This window comes from Antechinus flavipes, chromosome 5, assembly GCF_016432865.1.
Source record: "Antechinus flavipes isolate AdamAnt ecotype Samford, QLD, Australia chromosome 5, AdamAnt_v2, whole genome shotgun sequence".
In the NCBI taxonomy this organism is placed as follows: Eukaryota; Metazoa; Chordata; class Mammalia; order Dasyuromorphia; family Dasyuridae; genus Antechinus; species Antechinus flavipes.
The window spans coordinates 52,778,286-52,800,561 of NC_067402.1; the positions used below are offsets into that span (position 1 = coordinate 52,778,286).

The window sequence follows — 22,276 nt, forward strand, 5'->3', positions numbered from 1 at the left end:
TTCTTCTTCTTCTTCTTCTTCTTCTCTTCTTCCTCCTCCTCCTCCTCCTCCTCCTCCTCCTCCTCTTCCTCCTCCTCCTCTTCCTCCTCCTGCTTCTCCATCTCCTCCTCCTCCTCCTCTTCTTCTTGGACTAATTTATTAATATAGAGAGCTTCCTGCAAGTAAACTACCAGGCCTAATTATTCTTTAAGGAGATAATCATTTAAAGAAAACATAGATAAGAAAATGTTTAATTAAGTTTTTATACTTAATAGTAATTTTTTTCTAAAATCCATGAACCCAACTCAGTATTGGTTTTACCTTAAGCAGAAAGAAAATGCCTCAAATATAACTTGCTGTTTTAAAAAAAAATGAATGACATTATTATAGCTACTCACAAATTATTGTGTATGTTGCCTTGAATCCAAAGTCTGTTTCACTATTGTCAGAGTAGAAATTGAGTATCATTGGGCCAATGATGCTCATGCTTCTAGGAATTTCATTTCCACAAAATATAGCACTATGTGCGGAATTTGCATCATAACCTCGGATAATTTTTACTCCATCATTGGTACATATTCCACTTATGGATGAAGGTTCTATTGAAAAGAAAAAAGAAGAGATGAGATATACTTAGTTCCAGAAACAATGACGATTAATACTAGCAAGCATGAAGCCAAAATTGTGATGAAATTTAATGGAAATTCTTGTTGCTTTACACATACTGGACCATTGGTTCTCAGAATATCCAGAGTATTTAAAGAAATGAAGCCCTGTGCATCATGTGCATTTTCATTTCACTAATGGTACAATTGATACAGAATGATCTTAAGTGCCTATCCAGGTAGTGGCGAACCAAAATGTCTAACTCTACAGCATGTCCTATGTAACTTAAATCATTGTGCAGGATACGTCAATAAACCAATGACCTATGATTTTTTTTCCTTGTGGAGATTCCCTCCACTTACACAAATCATGACATGTCTATAATTTATAATCTTACAGAATTGTCTAAAATTAAGAATAGATAGGTGAGCAGTTAATGGTTGTATAGCTATTAAGCAACAAGAGAATATATAGACTCAGGTCTTCATGACTCCCAAATGAGAATGCTATCCTTTATAATTGCAACTTACATATCTCAATAATAAATGGGCCACAGGAAACTAATATGATGCATGGTACAATCTGAAAAGTGTATGCTGCCATCTTTTTGTACACTAAGCTAAACTCTGCCACTTGCTGAAACAAAGGTGACACTGAGTTTCAAGTACAATAGTTGTAATCTTGTTTAAAAATAATCAGGCTTGGGGATGAATCTGTGATTTCATTGATACAGGGTCTTTGAGGAGGATGAAAAACTCTCTCCATATTCTTATGTAAACTTCAAGATCTTCCTAGAAGGTTTTTAAAAAAGAAGAAAAACAGGGCCAAGAAACCTGAAAGGCATAAGGTTGAGGGGGACAAATGTCTCCTATTATCATTTGATTCTCATTAAATACTTACAAATGTTAGGATTATTTCTCTCTTAACAATTAATGGGGAAAATGAAAAATGGTCAAGTACCATGGTTTGACAAATCAAGCAGTATATTAGGTTTTTTTTTGTAAGTCACCAAAAATTCCTTTGGAATGTGAAGGCTTAATAAAGGCTGTGCTAACTGATCAAAAGGTATTAAGTCTAGAATTCTATTGTTCATTACTTCTAGGCCAGCCTTCAAAGAAGGATCCTCTTGGGGCCAATATTCAGCTGATTTTTAGAGAGCAGACACAATCTGGCTTTGGACCCATGGTTGGAACCATATCAAATTGGTCGAAACTGCCAAAGGTCATCGTCTATGGTTAGGCTTTTAAAGTCCAGATTCACCTTCATCTAAAATAAAGCTCTGGAATAGACTTTTGCAGTGGACTTTATGGTCATAAAATCCTGCAAAGTGAAAAGGAGAATTGAAGAATCTGCCAACCATCAAAGCCACGCTGGGACAATAGATGAAACGAGATAGACTGTCATCAAAGATTAAAATAGATGAAAGCCTTTGAGGTACTTGAAATACAGCAGTCTCTTTTTTTGTTGTTAAATAAAAATGGGCATCCTTTCAAAGTTTATCAGTAAGAAAACAAAACAATTGTGTAAGACCAGAATAATTAAAGATAATCTATATCCTCTTGAATATAACAAAAACTATGTAAAGTACCAAAACATAAAATATAATTAGATATACATATCTTTACAGACAAAAATACATCTTTACCATTATCTTGAGAATATATTTCTAAATGTAATATAATACTTCAACATATGTTATGATTGCTTCTAGACTCAAAAACTATAAGTCAACTAATATTTTCATCCATATTATCTATTAATTTGAAATACATTTTGCAAAACTTAATTTTTTATTGCATGCTACTGCATAAGGTTCCATGCAATATAATGAAATAGGAATTCTGCTCTATCATCTCCACTGTGAATTGCAAGAAAGATAAGTAATTCAGAAAATATAAAGGAAAAAAATCAGTTAGAGAGAAAGAAATATTGCCATTGCAGAACTGAGCTTGGTGAGTACACAAACAATGGCCCCTAATTACCTAGCACCTGGAACATGGGAAACATGGGCTGATATGAGCAAGCAAGAAATTATACAAAAATAATTTGCCTCAATTCATTGCTTGGGCAATTTAAATTTAAAAATTAATAAAAGCCATTTTAAAAACCATATTGCCATAGTGGATAGGGCACTGGACCTGGAGTCGCCAAGACCTGTCTTAAAATCTTATTTCAAGACATTCATTATTTGGGTGGTACTGAGCAATTTCTTTAATCTCTTTATATCTCCATTTCCTCATCTGTGAAGTGAGGGCCCTTCTAACTCTAAATCTGTGATCTTATGATCTTATTGCCAAATTATATTCACAATATTATATTGCAAAATGAGTCTATTTGAAACAGTTGAGAAAGCCAAGGGAAGAGATGCCAAGTAGTTGAGCAATACCATCTCAGGACTGGGTTGTTGGGGTGTTTTTTTTGACAGTTTAAATGAAGTAAAAAAGTAAAGTGACAAATGTGCCAGATGGTATAACATAACCTTGTTGCATGTAGTGGATTGAAAAATGTAAATAGTAACAATAGAAAATCCCACGTCACCTTGGGGTATCTTTCTGGTAACACATAACATATGACAAACAAAACATATTCTATGACCAGTAAAGTTAATTAAGAAAAGAATTAATACTTTCCTTTTTAACCATCTTGTATTTTTTGTTTTCTTTCTAATAGGCATTCTTCCTGCGTGATCCATCTGAGGACCAGGAAGAGATTCTGTAGACACGATAACATAGCTTCCTCCCTTTTTTTAATTCTCTTTTTCACTAAACGGTCTGGTATTAGCCTGAATCATCTAATACCTTACCTGAAGTACTGCCCTTGGAGTTATGTAAAATGATTCTACTAGAACAAAACAGAATCATATGTAATATACATATTTTATTTTCTCACTTTACTGTGCATCACCTAAGTTGGATGGAAATACCAGTCATATGAGAAAATTTCAATGAGTCATAAGTATTCAGAATGACCATATCTCCAGTCACATATGTGAATGTAGACAGAACCATAATTTTTATCTTTTATGTGAAGTAAGATCTCAGCTCTAATTGAACCACTTAGCATGTGTATACACACATAGGTACATACACGTGTGTGTATAATGATGGCTCTGGGACATACAGGACAAAAATGTTTAACATGGAAGGAGAAGACACAAATTCAAATCCCACCTCAGATACTTGTGTGATCATGGGCGAGTCATTGAATCTCTCAAAACCTCAGTTTCCTCATGATAATTTTCAGGGGAGTTGACAAATTTTGATGAAATAGGGTACACTATTAGAAAATGTTAATATTACGTCTTGAGGTTTTATCTGCCATCTTGAAACAAAAATCATAAGTTTTCAAATGTACACATCTTTTGGGATTTTTAAACAATTCCAATTAAATTTAGTATCTGAGCAGGAAGAATAGCAGAGATACTTGCAGTCTTATTTGGGATACTCAGTATCTCAAAAGTCTTAATGGCACTTTAGAATGCTCTAAGATTTCTGGGACATCATATATAACGAGTAAAGTCACTAGTCTTGGGGAATTAGTGTAGAGAGAAGAAATACCGATACCAGCATAAAACAAGTAGGGTATGCTAATCTATAAAGAGCTAAAGCTCAGTTCAGAGCAATTAGTCCTAACCTAAGAAGTAGGGACAAAAGTATTATTACAAATGAGATTCTTGAAATGGACTGCTCCATATAAACTTTAAATATAATTCTCATGTTTATATAGTATTTCATGGTCTTCAAAGTGCTTTTCTTTTTAATTTTTTAAAATATTTTATTTTTCCCAGTTACATACAAAACATTTTTAAAAAAAAATTTTTTTAACTTTGAGTTCCAGATTCTCTCCCTTCCTCTCTCCCTACCCAACCCTCACTGAGAAGGCACAAAGTGCTTTTCATATATTATTCATGGAAATCTCACAAAACTATATAAGGTGTGTGCTAATATTATTATCTCCATTTTACAAAGGAGAAAACATAAATCATATGAAGAAGGTAGCATATAGAAAAAACATATGATGATAGTAACAAAAATACCAATAATAGCATTTATATTCTGTTTTAAGATTTGAAAAGCACTTTATATTTTATCTAACTTGATTCTCCTAATAACCTTTTGAGGTAGATGTTATTTACTCATTTTAGGGATAAAGAAACTGAGACATAGTGAAGTTAAGTTACACAGCTAGGATTTGAACTTGGTTTTCCTGACTTCTGTTGTTTTTTTCACCCTGCCTCTTAGTTGTTAATTATCCAAACTTAGGTCATATACTTGGAGTTAGAAGATACCTTAAGGATCATGTAATTTGACAGCCCATTTTATAGATGAGAAAACTGAGGAGTAGAGAGCCTTTACCCAAGTGGAAGGGGCTAAATTGGAAGCCTGGCCACCTGATTCCAGACTCAGTCTGCTTTTCCATCAGACCTCCTGCCTGACAGAATCATTAGAGGTCCTATCGGATTGGTACAACTTAGGGACACTGGTAGTATTCCATATTTCTTTGCAAATTTTTGTGCAATTGCTCGTAGGGCTCCGATTAGAGCATATCTTGAGTTGGATGCTCATCCTGATTGAGTATACTGATAGTCCAGAGAGTGAAAGAACGAAAATAAGTCCTAGGTTGAGGTCTAGGAGTGTGTTGGGTATGGATAGGGGTGTTCAAATTGTTAGGGCGATGGAGAGGGCTAGAATAGGGGCGATGATAAATATTGAAATGGAAGAAGTTAGTAATTTGGCCTTGAGGGTGATATTCTGTAAAACAGCACACATTCTTTAGAGTGGATGTTTTTATAAGAAAACCCTGGTTATATTGCTATTCTCTGACTCAGCAATGCTTGGTCTTTTATAAAGCCTTTCTGGGGGAGTCGTGCTTTCTTTCCTGTAACCTTGCCTATGTCCTATACTTAGTGAAAAAAAAAGTGGAGAGGGGTGGGAACAGCCTCTGCAATGAAAATATTTGACCTTGCTCAAGAAAAACACTCCTGTTTATATCACATCATGCTGCTTGCAATTAACTGGCTCACTTTAGAAGGGATAAAAGAGAATTTGGGGTTTCTAGTTAATGTCTCTTGGCTCTCTCTCTTTCAGTTTCTAATTTCTCTCTGCCTTTTTCTCATTCTTATCATGTTTTGATGTTTACTAATATAACTGATTAATAAGAAGGAAATTCCTTTTTCCTTGCCTTTTACAGATCTATCAAGAGTCATCAAATGCATGTATAGAAATTCTTCCCTGAGCCTTCATATTCTGATTACCTACAAATTTTTATTTTTTAAATTGATCATCTGATTTTACATCACAGTTATTTCTGAATATATTCTTCCTCTTCCCCTATGCAGCAAATAATTGCTAGTAACAAAAATTGCAAAAGGGAGAGGGAGAAAAGCAGTTCTTACAGTGTATGTACTATTCTACACCCTAAGTCCTGCACTTTTACAATGATCAGAGTCAGGTGCATTTTTTCAGCTTTTCCCTTGGGCCACATTTAATCATTATTCAGTTTCTTTTTTTTTCTTTTCTTGGTTTTAGTTGTTTAATTATTATCATCATACATACTGTTTTTTTCTGGGTTTACTTGATCTTCAGTTCACATATGTCAAAAGTTATGAATATTTACGATGTCATAATTATATCACATGACAATATCACTCAGTGATCATTTGAGCCCATCTATGCAGTGGGAAATGAATAAATATACTGGTGAAAGCAGAAATCTAATACTCTGGAAATCCTGAATGTCTGCTTTGGAGAAATGTATATATTTGTGCCTCCAGGAGATCCCCAAAGGATAATCTATTTCCACTACCAGAAAAAAATTTTTTTTTTTTCTTCAAGATAGTATTGTTCAGAATCTGGTCAGATTTAAACACAGGATGATACATATAAATGTGAAAGAGATCTCAGAGGCCATTAAATGCAAACTTTTAATTTTACAGCTAAGGAAACTGAGGGCCTGAGAGGTTAAGTGATTTCCTCGTGGTCACACAGCTAGTGTCTGAGGCAGGATTATAGGGGTCAGATTTTTGCAGAATGGGTTACACATAGCAGAAATGTAGCCTGTTTTGCATTCTGGAAGGCCCCAAAACAAAAGAAAACCAAAGCAATGAGCACTTACCTTGTAGGTGGAAAGACTGGAAATCTAACAATACTATGTCTCGTTCCCCTGCCTTGATGATATAGTTGCAGTTCATGCTATTATCATATTGACTTGGATAGTTAGGAGAAATGATGTAACCTGAAGGGCTGGTGAAGTTAGCTCCGCAGCCTGCATGGAGACAAACAGGAAGAAAGGCATCAGTAACGGGGTCCTGCCCTCGCACCCATCTTCAGCTGGATTAGTGATCCTTGGACTACCCTGTGTCCACTCTGACAGCACCGTACAGGCAATGGGCTCCATGACTAAAATACCTAATAGTATGGGAGGAGAGCATGTTTTCTGATTATGAAAAGGCCACGTAGTTTAGTGAGTTAAGTAATGAACAGATATCTCACTATAAATACACTGAGTAATTCTGGATAAAATTCTTGTTTAAATATCTTAAAAGAGATAAATTCACTATTTCTCCCTCTCCTTCTCCCTCTCCTCTGCCTTTCCCCCTCTCCCTCTCCATCTCCCTCTCTCTCTTTCCCCCTCCCTCCCTTCCTTCCTCTCTCCCTCTCCCTTTCTCTCCTTCTTTCCTCTCTCTCTCTCTCCTATTTTTTCTTTCTTTTCTGTCTCTTTTGTCCTTTCTCTTCCTTCTCCTCTCCCTCTCCCTCTCCTCTTTCCCTTCCTCCTTTTCTTTCTCTTTCTTCCTTCCTCTCTATTTCCCTCCTCTCTCTCCCCACTCTGATTTCCCTTTTCCCTCTCTCTCTCATCTATACCATCTGAGTAGGGAACTAACTCCTGCTAAAGATGGCTCTGTAATTTACACTATTAACCTCTCAAGGCCCTAGGAAACTCTTTAGGATCATTTACCTTAGCAGCATTTAAATAGTAAATGACACCTATGAAAATGAATACTGAGAGAAATAATTCATAACTATAGATTTTAGAGATATATAACTTATATATATATACATACCTATTAAAGGAATTAGTTCTGTTACTACAACTAGAAGGATCCTGTCTTTTTGTTACCCCATTATAACTGTGCTCCAAAGATAACATTAGCTGTGGAAAAAATGAAGAAGAAAAACCTCTCCTATTTCCTGATTCACTTTCTTATTAGCTAACTCACTTCCTTCCGTGATCCTATAAGCAGGATTGTTCATCCAAACTGTGAGATACAGGAAGAATATATCCACAAAATATAAGGAAAGTCAGAGTCACAATTTTTTTGCATAATTCCTGCCTTTATTACTTCCTTTCCAAACTCTGTCTTTTCTTCTTTCTCTTTCATTGTTGATTGCAAGAATCCCTAGTCACAAAGGTATTATTTTACAGTTTTTCTCATTTCCTCCTTCAATTATTCTTCCTGAAATTGAAGTATGATCAACATTCCTTCCCCTCATTCTACTTGAAATGAGAGCTACATGAAGGCAATTCTTGCCTCGATACTTTTGTGTGATACTGAGAAAATCTGTTCACTTTCATCAGTAGCTTCATTCTTTCTCATCTGTAAAACAGGTTTCTGAGAATAAAATGATATTATACATAAAACACATTGCAGACCTCAAAATATAAATTATGACTATGATTATTAGTGTTGTTGTTGTTATACTTGTAAGAAAATCTTCTTAATGAGTCCTAATTCTTTTTGACAACAACTTGCTCTGTATGGAGTTAAATCCCTGTTTGCTATCCTGACTATCTAACTGCATGTAGTTATCCTAATTATCCACCACAAATTGCATTTAGTCATGAAACTCAGTTGATAGTATACTTTATTTTTAAGTTATTTCCTAGTAAAGATGATAAATGTTGGAGGAATTTAGGAAAATTGGGATACTAATACATTGTTAGTGGAGTTGTGAACTGATCCAGCCATTCTGGAAAGCAAATAGAAATATGCCCAAAGGGCTATCAAACTGTGCATACCCTTTGATCCAGCAGTATTTCTATTGGGTCTGTATTCCAAAGAGATCTTAAAAAAGGAAAAAGGACCCACATGTGCAAAAATATGTGTAGCAATCCTTCACAGAAACCTATGCTGTCTATCTCCCTTACTTAAGTTGTTTTTGTCCTAGGTAGTCTAAAATTTCAGGCTCCTACAAATAGGTACTTTGTCTATGCTGTTTTGCTCTAGTAGCACATGCTCCTCAGGAATTTACTATACTACTATGTGTGATGTTTGCTATCACTGAAATACTTATCATTTGCTATAAGAAATGCTGAGGAGGGGTGTTTTAGAAAAACATGACAAGACATATATGAACTGATCAAAGTGAAGTGAGAAAAGCTGAGAGCTCATTGTGCAAAGTAACATCAATATTGTGATAGTGATCGACTGTGAAAGACTCAGATACTTTGATCAATATGATGATCCAAGGCAATTTCAAAGACCCAATGATGAAATAGTATTACTACCTCAAGAGAGAACTGATGAACTCTGAGTGAAAACTGAAGTATAATTTTCTCCCTTAATTTTTCCTTGATTTTTTGAAATATGGCTAATGTGGAGGTGTTTTGCATGACTTCACATGTATAATTGATATAATACTGCTTGCCTTCTCAGAGAATAAAAGAGGGGAAAGGAGGTAAGGAGAGAATTTGAAACTCAAAAGTTAAAAAGAATGTTAAAAACAAATAAATTCTTTAATAAAAAAAAAAACAGATTTCAATTCAATCTCTAAAAGGGAATTCACCAAAAATATAAGAATAGCTAATACTCTAGGAGGTGGTAAAGGTGTTTCACTTTCATGGATAGAACTAAAGAGATATTTTTGCTTGAGATTGGTACGCTGTATCAGCTTTTAATACGTTTATAATATTGATTTTATAATTTTTCTATTTAATTCTGCCTCTTTGAATTCATATCTCATGCTTAGAACCTACTCCCTTCATCTAATCACGGTTGAAATTCTTCTCTTTCTTCCATGACCACTTCAACATCACATCTTCCAGGAAGTCTTCCTTGACATTCCCACTGCAGGCTGCAGGTGCTCTCCTTTCTTCAATTTCTTAAAACTCTTGGTCTAGATTTCTCTGTGCTTATCACATATATGGCTTTGTATATAAAAAGCCATTTGCTAATTGTAAGTTTTCAAAAAATAGGAACTATGCCATTTTCACCTTTGTAATCTAATATTATACACAGATAATATTTGATTCTTGAGAAAACAATTCATTTAATTGAACTCAGCTTAACTATATGATTTTAAATGATGACATTTTAAAGTAGCTTTCAAAGCAAACAAATTCCCTAGGCACAATTTAGTACTATGCTTGACTTCTCGAGTAGAACCAAGAGAATATCGTACATAGTAACAAGAAGATTATGTGATGATCAGTTGTGATGGACTTGGTTCTTTTCATCAATGAGGTGATTCAGGGCAATTACAATAGACTTATGATCCAGACAGCCATTTGCAGGCAGGAAAAAAGGACTATGGGGACTGAATATGGATCAAATCATAATATTTTCACCTTTTGTGGTTGTTGCTTGTTTGCTTGTTTTTTTCTTTCTCGTGTTTTTGTTATTGTTGTTGTTATTGTTGTTGGCTTGTTTGTTATTTTCTTTCTAATTTTTTCTCTTTTTCATCTGATTTTTCTTGTCCAGCATGATAAATGTGGAAATACATTTAGAAAAATTGCACATGTTTAAGCTATGTTATGTTACTTCCTGTATAGGGGAGACTAGAGATGGGGGGGAGAAAAATTTGGAAGACTAGGTTTTGCAAGAGTGAATGCTGAAAACTATCTTTGCAAATATTTTGAAAAATAAAAAAAAAAGTTACTATAAAAATTCCTTTATTACTTCATTCTAAATCATCTTAGGCTGTAGTAAAAAATTCTTCACAGTGATTTTTCTTTAAAAATGTTCTATGGGCAGATGAGCCAAAGTCCTTTCTAGAACTTCTGGTTTCCACTTTTATCTATCTGAGTAACAAACTATCCTGGGGGTAATTTTCTCAATGGCCAACTCTCTGGTGAAGTAGGGGAAATACTGGATTTAAGCCAGACAATTCTGGGTTTCTTACACCCTTACATAAATTATAAAATTTCTTTGGTCTTCGGTTCCTTCATTTGCAAATTGAGCGGGTTAGACTGGATGATCTAGAAAATGCTTTCTAGCTCTAAATCTATGATTCATTAGCATATTGCTCCCTCCATTCAGTATGAAGTAATGGATAGGACAATATTTTATCTTTCCAACCTTCTTGTTCTCTGAATAACTGCATCCTTTCTCAACATGCAACAGAAAAGAGAGAAGCAACTATATAGAACCTTGATGCTCATTGAAGCCAAAAGTAATCTGATGTCTATTTTATTCTGATCAAAGAAAAATTTCCTCCCACATGAAGAGAGCAAACAGCCACTTCTCTTCTTCCCTTCTCTTTCTTAAGTCAGAACATATTATGTTTCATTCATTAGCAAAGTCACATATCAACCATGGATAGAAGGTCCTCCATAATGATATGGGATAAAAACTCCCTCATTTCAGTTGAATTATATAGCTAATAACAGAACATTTCAACAAGATAGCCTTATATTAATAAATTCTTAATAAAATTATGACTCAGATCATGTTGATTTCAACAGAGATTCTATGGATTTTTTGTGATTAAAAAAACTCAAATTTTTTTGGGGGGGTAATTTAGGGAATATTGCTTATTCATTTAATTCATTTTGTCTATTTTCTGTAGGGATGCATACAAGCATATTATATTATTTAAGCCAAAACTGAGATCATATAGGTCAAGCTATTACACATTTTGCAAGGATGTTTCAAATTCTTTTGTTGTACCAGGTTTTTGACTATATGGAATCTAAGTTTGTAAAATCAGAGGAAGTTATAGATAGCATCAAGTTCAACCTCCTTGACTTTGGAGATGGGGAACTTAAATCTAGAGAGGTGACATTACTTGTAATAAGGCTACTACCTGTAGTAATATGGCAGAGCCAAGATTCATTTCCATTTTCCCTGGCTCTAAATTTGGTGTTCCTTCTACTGTGCTGTGCTGCTTCCTCCCAATGATCTGGAAGCTGAGAAGTTATCTTAACAAATAGAAATTATGCCTTGGGATCAGGGATTTGTTTGTTTGTTTTCTGGAAGATCCCTTGAGGTGGCACAGAATCCAAAATTATGGGAACAGAATTTCAGACTAAAGAATGACTGGCACTATGAGAACTTTAAGGTATTTTTAAAAAGACCTAGTGAATAGTTCTGACACTAGTATAAAACACACATTCTCAAATCATAATATTTCAAGAGGAAGTTTTACTTTGAAACTTGAATTAAAAATATTTCAAGAAGGGAAAAAAAAAAAAAAAGGTCTAATTGGATTTTAACTGCCAGTTGAAAAGAGGGATTGATTCCAATGGGCTTATTAATCACTATCAGTCTTCTAAATGACTATACAACTCTGGAGAAATCCAAAGATTACATTTTTTAATTCAAGGATATTCAGGGCACTTTATCTTCATTGCTGGTGTTATTCTTTCTTGTTAATACCAAAATGTCCTTTACTAACATAAAGAATTTATAGCATTGTGATCTAATCAACACTGGCCCAGTAGATCTCTCTTTCTTTAAAGATCTTGAGATCTTTAATCTGATTTAAAAGAGGGAAACAAAGGAACAGCAGATACTAACAAATCACATGAGGACAAGCTTTTGTTTCCTTCCCTAATATAAGAGTGAGCTGAGGAGAAGAATATACTTTTTAGAATCATCAACAGGGTTGGATTCTGCCACCACCATCTTCACATCAAATGGGGATGATTTCAATACATTAAACCAAAGAAAATGAAATAATTTGACAAACTACTTTGAGATTAACTCTCTTTGTCTTTCTCTAACTAACCGCTCTCTAACCTCTCCCTAACCTCATAGTAAAGTTTAAATGTTCTTTATTATTATGCTAGAACAAGGTTTCATAAACTGAGGTCTGTGAAACCTTTAAAATATTTTGATGAATTTATTTTAATATAATTATTTTCTTTTGTGAGGCTATGTATTTCTATGTATTTACAAACATTATTTGAGAAGGGATATGTAAAATTCACTGTCAAAGGGGAATCATGACACAAAAAAATCAGGAATTCTTGCTCTTTATTATAGGGTATAAAATGGATAATTTTGATTATAATAAATTTTAAAGTTTTTGCACAAAATAAAACAAATGCAACCAAGATTAGAAGGAAAGTAGAAAATTAGGAGTGGGATGAGGTAGAGAAGAGTTTACTTCTTTGATATAGGATTTATTTCTCAAAAATATAGAGAAATGAATCAAATTTATAAGAATACAAGTCTTTCCCCAACTGATAAATGGTTAAAGGATATGAACAGACAATTTTCAAGCAACGAAATCAAAATTATCTATAATCAGATAAAAAAAATGCTCTAGGTCACTATAGATTAGAGAAACACAAATTAGAACAACTCCAAAGTATCAAATTAGTTAATATGGCAGAAAAGAAAAAATGATAAATGTTGTAGGGGATATGGAAAAATTAAGTTAATGTACTATTGGTGGAGATACGAACTGATCCAATCATTCTGGAGAGTAATTTGGAACTATGCCCCAAAGAGTATAAAACTGTGCATACGTTTTGACCAAGCAATACCATTAGTAGATCTTCATACAAAAGAGATTGAAAAGGGGGGAGTGGGGTAGACCTATTTGTACAAAAATATTTATAGTAGTTCTTTTGTCATGGCAAAGATTTAAAAACTGAGGGGATGTCCATTAGTTGGGGAATAGCTAAACAAGTTGCAGTCTGTGAATATAATGGAATGCTATTGTGCTTAGGAAATACATGCAGGATAATTTCAGAAAAGCCTGGAAAGATTTACATGAATTCATGCAAAGTGCAGTGCCTCCAAATCCTCTTTTTAAATGTCCCAGTTCCTTCAACAGATCCTCTAGTGACAAGTTTTCAAATTCCCCCACCCTCCTGGTTCTCTCCCCTGAAAATCTCCAGCTTGTTCATGTATTTTTTTCACTGTTTCTCAGAACTGATCATGAGGCAGAATATAATAAGGTAATCACTTCCAACACATTCCATGTTCTGAACGCTGTTCCTTTCCTAATGCAGTCTTGGATGACAATAACTTTTTTTGATCACTGTATTGTATCACTATCTTATATGGAAAATTTCAATCTATTAAAGTCCCATCTCTCATAATAATATGGGCCTAGGCACACTTTGTCCCTGTAGCATTCACGAGTTATTTGTAAAGTTGATTTTCTGAATTCAAATACAGTTCTTTTTACATTGATTTATGTTCAATTTCATCTTATATTTAAAGCATCATTCTAGCTTGTTAAGCTTTTCTTTTTTAAAGATCCTGATAATGTCAGTCATTATTTTATTTATTCTTCCTATGTTTGATATCTGCAAATTTGATATAATAATCATCCTGGTTTTTATCATTGATAAAAATTCTAAATCAGACCATTCATAGCCCTGATCTATAGTCTATAGAGGTCTCCCTCAAGGAGATCATTGGTTTCTTAATAGATAGTAATATGGTTTTTGGATCCAGCCTTTGAACCCATTTTGAATTTACCACAGGATAATTTACCCCAAATTTATCCGAGTTATGACCATCTCTTGCCTACTAAATGCTGATGCCCCAGTCCCAGTTATGACATCTGTGAGCCTTGTAGTACATATTGGAATTGTGGTACTTACTGCTTGTGTATGATGCAGAGAAGCCTGGCCCTGTGGCATTCTGAGATTGAAATACTGCAGTGAAGGAGTTTCTTGGAAGGATGAGGGGACTGGGGGGCACGCTTCCACAAGCCGTGGCCACCAGGGCTGCTTCTGTTAACTCAGTCCCTGCCCAGACCTAGCAAATTCATAGAGATAATTTATTATTTTCAGTTTCTCTTCAGTATTTAAAATCATGATCATCTTTATGTGTACATAGAATTTAAAGTAACAATAAACACATATTTTTAAATGTGCTTTTAATGCTATTAGAGGAAATTCTTGAGTTGATTTATTCAAGAATATGTCTTTGTGTTTTTCTTTAAGGATACCATGTTTATTTTTGTATAGCTTTTAAATAATTCTTTGATCAATCAACTGTCTAATCTATTTCTAGATTCCCTCATCTAGTAAGCAGTCACTGAATGAGTAAGGCGATTAGACATTCATTGTGTGAGGATTAGAGTATTGGGTGCTGAATGACACAGCAAATAGAAGATGGTGGTGATCTTGTCCTCAAGGAACATGAAACTGAATTGTAGAGACAAATATAAATACTTTATATGAAATGAACATTTACAGAATAAGTGGGTTAAAATTACATTTTACAAAATTACAATGTACAAAAAAATTAAAATTTGTGATTATCAATGATTAATCCTCTTCTTCTATGCATATCTCTGCCTCTCTATACTTTTAGTAAATTGTTTGAATCACTTTTTAGAAAAAAAAAAGGTTAATGATCAATATTCTATTGAAAAGGTTTTTATCAAATTAATCTAGTTAATTATTCATCTGATAGTTATGTATTCTACCCGGCCCCTGTGCAAAGAGAATGCAGATCTCCTCTACACTTCTCAGTGGGACTAATACTGTATAACTAGAAACATAATGTAGCCCAATAGTGGAAAAATCTTTTTTAAAAGTTCAGTCATTTTAAGCCTTGGTCAATAAACTAGTAAGCTTGATTTGTGATCCTGGATAAATCCCTTAACTACTGTCTACCTTAGTTCCCTCAACTTTAAGATGGGAATCACATTACCTTCCAGGTTTGTTGTAAGGATTAAATGAGATAATAATTGTAAAGTACTTAAAACATACCTGATACATCACAAGAAATATATGTATATATGCTATTATTATTATCATTAATATTATTATACTTTAAGCATAATCACAAGGTAATCAGTACTCAAAACATACTCATAATTCACTGGAATGGTAAGTAATGAGCAAAGGTAGATGTTGAAATATGCCTTTTATATGAGCACTGAAGCTTTTCTAAAGTAAGGAACTATCCAGATAAAATGCTGTCCTTTGGTCTAACAGCAGGATTTTTATAATGATGATGATGATGAAAAAGAGTTCTTAAATCTCTACCCCTCTACTGAAATTTAAGACTTCTACATTTCCTTATCTATCATCTAGTACTCAGAAGTAAAAGAAAAAGGAGAGTCAGAAAATAAATCTATAAAAGTATTAACCAATCTGAAATCCCTTCAATTGCCTCTTGGTTCTTAAAACACTTCACAGAACTCATCTTTGTCACAAGCAAACTTTTCAGAACCTATCTTTATATTTCAAAAATCTTCAAGATTTTAGTTAAATTTAGAAATTGAATGTTACCTTTGTTAATAAGGGCAAAGTTAATTTCTTATACCAAAAACAATTTGAAGCATATAAAGTGAATATTATTTAAAAAACAACTATTCATGTAAATTTGGATTTTTCCTTAAGTTGCTTTATAAACATCGAAAAGTAATATACATGCTATAATGACTCGAGACAATTTAAATGTACCAGAAATATCACATACTTAGACAGTAAGTATCCTAGATACCCAATAATTCAAACAATTCAAGGGAAATCTAAATTCTTCCATCCCCCAGTTTTCTATTCCTTTAGTCATTCTTGCAGTGAGATAAATAGAAATTTGATTCTCTGGACAAATATTTGTTAAGAGACTCCTGTCTATTTGTTGAATGAAAAGTAATAGATCCTCAGCCCTCCTGTGATGTCTGAGCGACAGAGACAACATTAATATTTACAGAGAAAAGAAAAAACTGGGATACTTAGTCTTTGATGTTTTCTGTAGCATCATTAAATGTAGATTTAATGACCAAAGTGACTCATCTGCAGCATATGGGACACTCTTGGTTGGTGGAAGTGGGAAGTTAATATAATGTGGCTATTTAGTGGAAAGTCGGAGCCACAAATAACCATTACGCAATATCATTTGTATAACTGACCAAGATTGTTTCTGAAACAATGTCTCCCAAGTTGCTCTTGGAGATTCTGTGCCTCTGGGTTATAAAACTTAGATACTTGATCAACTGACCCATCTATTACTTCCAGAAACCAATAAAATATCAGTATCTACTAAAATATATACCCATTTTTACAATTCTGTATTTGTATGGGAATAATGTCAATCAGCAGGCATTTTTAAGTGCTTACTATGTACAAGTGGCGGTTGTTGGGAGACAAAATTCTTTTCAAGAAGTTTCCATTCTTGTGCATCAAAGCCATTCTTGATGAAATTTGAGAAGGGAACAGGCAAGGTTTTTACAAACAGTATTGTATTGCAAACCACATCTTTGGACAACTTATCAATGTGAAGGTGTGCTTCTTGTTTCTTGACTAGTAAAAAGCATGGACCAATATAGAGTAAATTTTTACTGGAAATAGTTTCCTCTGACAAGGATTATCACATGAATATGTCAAAATCACATGAGATTCCATTAAAAATATAACAGAGATAATGTCTAAGAAATTTTTGATTATAATGTCAAGCAAGGACAAAACAAACTGACACAGAAATGACCAAGAGACTCACTACCATGTGCAGATCCCAAAATGTCCTTATATTCTGCCCCTGATGGGTAATATTTTTAACCCAAAGTACACAATTATGTACATTTTGGATAAAGATGATCAAAGGAAAAAAAGAAAGTCAAAAAGTTCTTGGTCTTTTGTTCTGGGCATAGACTAATATCCTCAATTCACGGGACCAGTGCAGATCTCCGCTGCAGTCAGTTTAAACTGACTCTGAGTTTGAATAGTTGAATTTTCCTTGTAAGCATTTAGACCTCAGAAATGATAAATGTTACAAATCGGGGCTTGATCTACTCTAGACTTAAGAAAGTGATGGAGAAAATGCTAATATTGCAAATTAATCTTAAAATATGTAATGTACATTTTGAAGGGAAAGTCAATTGTTAGACATTTACTAGCACACCTCTTGTTTTATCCATGTTTTATGCATTAAAGTTGGCATTTTTTAATTAGCACTTACTATGAGCGAGACATAAAGAAAGGGTAAACAAACAACCAACCAAAAATAGCCTCTGACTTCAAGGAGTTCACATTCTAATAGAGGGGCCAGCACATAAATAACTACGGACATATAAATATAGAGATATAGAAATATGTATATTCACACACAACTGTGCCTGTATGTGTTGGATGGAACTTAGTGAGGGGTGTTGGGAGGCAATCAAGACAGGATAGGAAAGACCTCATGCAGAAATTAGGACTTGAGTTAAATCTTGAAAGAATCCAAGGAAACTTTAAGTCCAAAATAATCAGGAGAGAGCACTTAAATGTTTGGGTGGGGGTGGTTTGTCGTTCATTCATTCTTCCAGTTCTAGATGTTCAGAAGTCAACTGGTAATGTGTGATTAGAACTCAGGATAGAGATTAGGGTTGATGTACAGATCTGAACATTTTCTGCATAAAAATAATAGTTGAATCTGGAGGCATTAATGATATTACCAAGTCAATTAATATAACAAGAAAAGAGAAAAAAATCCAGGTTATTTTAGCCCTCAATCCAAGCTTCCTGAAGTTCAGTTTTAACTATGAAAATTATCATTTTCTCACTTTTCTGTATATAAAATCTAAGCTATAAAATAATTTTCTTTCTAACTCCCAATAGCAGGAAGTAATTTACATGTCAAATATTTATATTCGCCAAAATACTTTTGCTTCAATTAAGTAAATGTCACTGACCTTTATGTAGCTGTCTTGACACTGTCCATCACTGCTGGGAATCAGGAAATTATTGTCAAAGCTGATCTCTAGGTGTCTGCTTTCGTGTACAATGACTGTCCATGTACATCTGCTATTCACAGGAAAATTTTGAGGCCAGTGAGGAGACTTGATTATACTGCTGTCAAAATGAAGTATTCCACCACAACCTGGAAAAATGTCACGACAATGCTCTTTAACCCAAGACCCAGTGAAGTAAGATCACTATTATAAAAATAAAAAAAAAATCAATATAAATGATGTGTGAACTAGAGGTAAACCCTGAGTTCCTGAAAGTTTTGTCAACAGAGTAAAAGTTTTTGCTTGTCCTACCAAGCTAGTAAAGCTTTGAATGTGAACTTGGCCATGAATTGTGTCTATGATTCAAAAACTGCTCTACCTTACTCTGGAAAAGTTCCTCAGCAATAAAAAAAAAAAAACCCACAAAAACAAAAACAAACAAAAAAACTGGTCACAAAGTGATGAACTTTTTGATCCACAGTAATGTACATCTATTTGCTAGTGCATAGAATGTGTATGATTGACCTGGGTGGAATGAGACCCCATGCAGAGAAAAACAAATATTTTGAAGTATTCCTTTCTCCAATCATTTTCATTATCATCACATTTTATACATCACATTATATACATCAATGAATTTCTGATGATTTGTTATAGCAATGGGATGTCTTTCTGTCAGCTTTTGGAGTCACAGTGCCATTTGGATTGTTAAATGGTGTATGTCTAATCATTTTTAAGCCCTTGCTATGTATAGAACACTGTGCCAAGTCCAGAGTAAACAAATAGAAAAAAATTGGTGTTCCTGATTTTAAGAAGCTCAATTTCTAATGAGAAGAGACAACATGTAGAAGTTTCAGCTGCAAGACAGATAGAAAGGCCCTGTTACTCTTGGGAAATAGTAGGTTTGGCTGTAAAACAGGTACATCTTTTAAAATATCATTTTCAGTGATTAAAATGAGATCACTTACTGATGCTGAACCATTGGACAATGCTAAGGATTGTGATGATTATTATTGATACAATTGATATTGATACCTATGATAGAGATAAGAGAGAATAACATTCTCCTTACCCAGAGTATGTGTGGTCCATGTGGCAGAAAAACCCCCTCGTTGCACAGAATGGTCTGAGTTAAAGATGACCAACAGTTGATTCGAACCGGACTGTATTGGCTGGGGGATTGTCGTTCCACAAAAATGTCCTACTACAGGAGATGCTAGAGAATCTCCATTGAGAACAGTGACAGAGTCCCACAAACATATGATATGGTTTTCAATGTCAAAGGACCTAAAAGAAAGCTAAAGAAAAAAAAAAGAGTGAGGTATTCAAAATTACAAATGGGTTTCCTACCCATGATCTCTTCATTGTCATTGTGCTCTGTTCTCTTCTATCCTTTCCCCCAACCTCCTCTCTCTCTTTCCCTTGCTTTCCCTCACTATTTTCCTTTTACTAAAAGTCTGCTTTGCAGTAGGTTCTTCAAGAGTGAGAATGTCAATAGGTAGAACCAGGTCTAGCCAAATAAAATCTTGCTCCATCCCCGTGTCTATCTGGAGACCTCGGAGGTGTAATGGAAGGACAATGGCAGTCACTAAACCAGAATGATAAGTTACAAATTGAGTCACTGGTTCTTTTCAACAATGAGGTAATTCAAGGCAATTCCAACAGACATATGATGGAAACCATCTACATTCAGACTGAATGTGGATCAAAGCTCAAAGATCAATTTGGATCAAAATGAATCAAAGATCAAATAGTATTTTCACCTTTTTGTTGTTTGCTTGGGTTTTTTACTCATGTTTCCCCGATTTTAATCTGATTTTGCTTATACAACATGATGATTATGAAATATTTTTATTTTATTTAACATTTTAAATATGTTAAACATATCAGATAGCTTGCTGTCTTAAAGGAGGGGAGAGGGAGAAAAATTTGGAATACAAGATTTTGCAAAGGTGAATGTTGAAAATTATCTTTGCATGTATTTGGAAAAAAATAAAATACTATTACAAATTTAATAAGAAATTTTAAAATAAATAAATAAATTATGAGTTCCTGCTAAGAGAGACTGAGCTCCAAGATGCCAGGCAATACAGAAAAAACTCCTGGACTTGCCCATAGCAAACTTGAGTTCAAAACCTGGTCCTGTCATTACTGTATGATCTGGGGCAAGTCACTTTTGAGACTGCTTTGGAATTCACTATTTTCATTTATAAAATGAGGGTATTGGCCCACATAACATCTATGGTTTGTGAGCTTAAACAATCTGAGTTTTCACCAAGATCCCTTAAACAAGAGCCAACTTGGGGACAAAATCAAAGGATTAAAGAAGTGTTTATAGATCTTTTTTTTAAATGACTCAATAGAGCATGACCTCTTAAGTGCTTTCTTCCCACAAGGTATTCTCTAAGGAAGGGAACTTAAATGTCTTCCAATATAAGTCTTTTCTTTGTAGATAAGGAAACTGGAGCCCACTTAAATGTCTTGTATGAGGTCACAACTAGTAAATAGCAGTGCTGAGATTTGAACCCAAATTTCGATCTGCCTCCAAATTTAGCTCCTTTTCTAGAAAATTAATTACTATAGCAACACTAATGGATTTGCTGGTTTCCTTTGCTCCATGTTTGGATCTTAAAACATATCTTTACTCCCATTCTCAGTGCAGGTGTTAACATTCTATATTTCACTTGCAGCTCCCAGCCCTCCCCTCTCCCCACCAGTTCTTAAGTAACATTAATTAGAACTCACAGTGATGGTGTGACCTTGTGGAGCTTTCAACAACCACGCACAGTGGCTCAATTTTCCATATGGGGATGGATAATTTGGGCTAGTGATCACTCCTCCTTCACCCATCTGTATGCCGCCGCAATCTAAAAATCAAAGTTCACAGCCCTCTGAATAAGGTTAAAATGAGGAAACAAAACCAGAGCAGCCTAAAGACACAACCACAGAAGCAGTTACGTACTGAATTTAAAAAGCCACATTGAAATAAAAGCAGCTGGATATAAGTGGGATGAAAATGTCCATGGCATTTGGGGTGAATGACAAAATAAAGAGAATGGAGTTCTATAAAGACAAGGGCAGGCAGCATAACTGGGAACTAAAAACACTGTGCAAAGACCAACTGGGGCTGGACTAGATAGATGCATAAATGGTAAAAAGCACAATGGGTCAGAAAGTTCACTTTCTTCAAATGGCCAGCCCAGTGAATATGAGCTTCAAAACACAGCTCTGTTATCCCAAGCTCTAGCTATTGAGGATGTTCAGCTGGTTCAACTGGTAAATGCTGTCATGTCTGCCTTTTCATACATTGACCATCATCTTTGAGTTATATTACATTAAGGTGGAGATTTCATATACTTTTGAAACAGATTCTATTTCATAAACATCTGAAAAAACCTGATTCTTAGGGGTTGGTTTTTATATATTTTTGAAACAGATTCTATTTCATAAACATCTGAAAAAGCCTGATTCTTGGTGGTTGGTTTTAAGCAACAGGCCTATTAAGTCCTAACTCTTGTTTGTTCATTTGACCAAAAAACAGAACAAAATCAACCCAACCTCAGCACTCCCTGAGGCTCTTCTCCCTGAACATGAATTCCTCTTCTGGTTCCTATTAGCATCTGCACTAGGATAACTCCCAAATTTTTCTCCCTGATCTAGGAGACTTATCTGTTTTTTGGTCCTGTCATTCTTATGGCCTACAAGGCATACATTTATGACAGAACATTCAGCTATCATATCAAACTCAATGTATCAAAAACTTAAATTATTTTAATTTTCACAGAAAGTGTCTCTAGAACTCTGAGATCGTCTAGTCCAGATTTTTCTTCAGCAGGAATTCCATC

The 22,276-nt window shown here is 34.4% G+C and overlaps 1 protein-coding gene across 1 annotated transcript in view; it reads right to left on the reverse strand.

Moving 5' to 3' along the window:
• CUBN (cubilin) overlaps positions 1–22,276 on the reverse strand; it is a 282,230-nt gene that overhangs the window by 50,660 nt on the left and 209,294 nt on the right. The window contains exons 51-56 of the mRNA XM_051963617.1: positions 21,177–21,298; positions 19,504–19,729; positions 18,393–18,580; positions 14,365–14,521; positions 6,700–6,849; positions 378–578 (exon numbers count right to left, since the gene is read on the reverse strand). Coding sequence (XP_051819577.1) covers positions 378–578; positions 6,700–6,849; positions 14,365–14,521; positions 18,393–18,580; positions 19,504–19,729; positions 21,177–21,298 — 1,044 coding nt within the window. The remainder of the gene's footprint in view (positions 1–377; positions 579–6,699; positions 6,850–14,364; positions 14,522–18,392; positions 18,581–19,503; positions 19,730–21,176; positions 21,299–22,276) is intronic.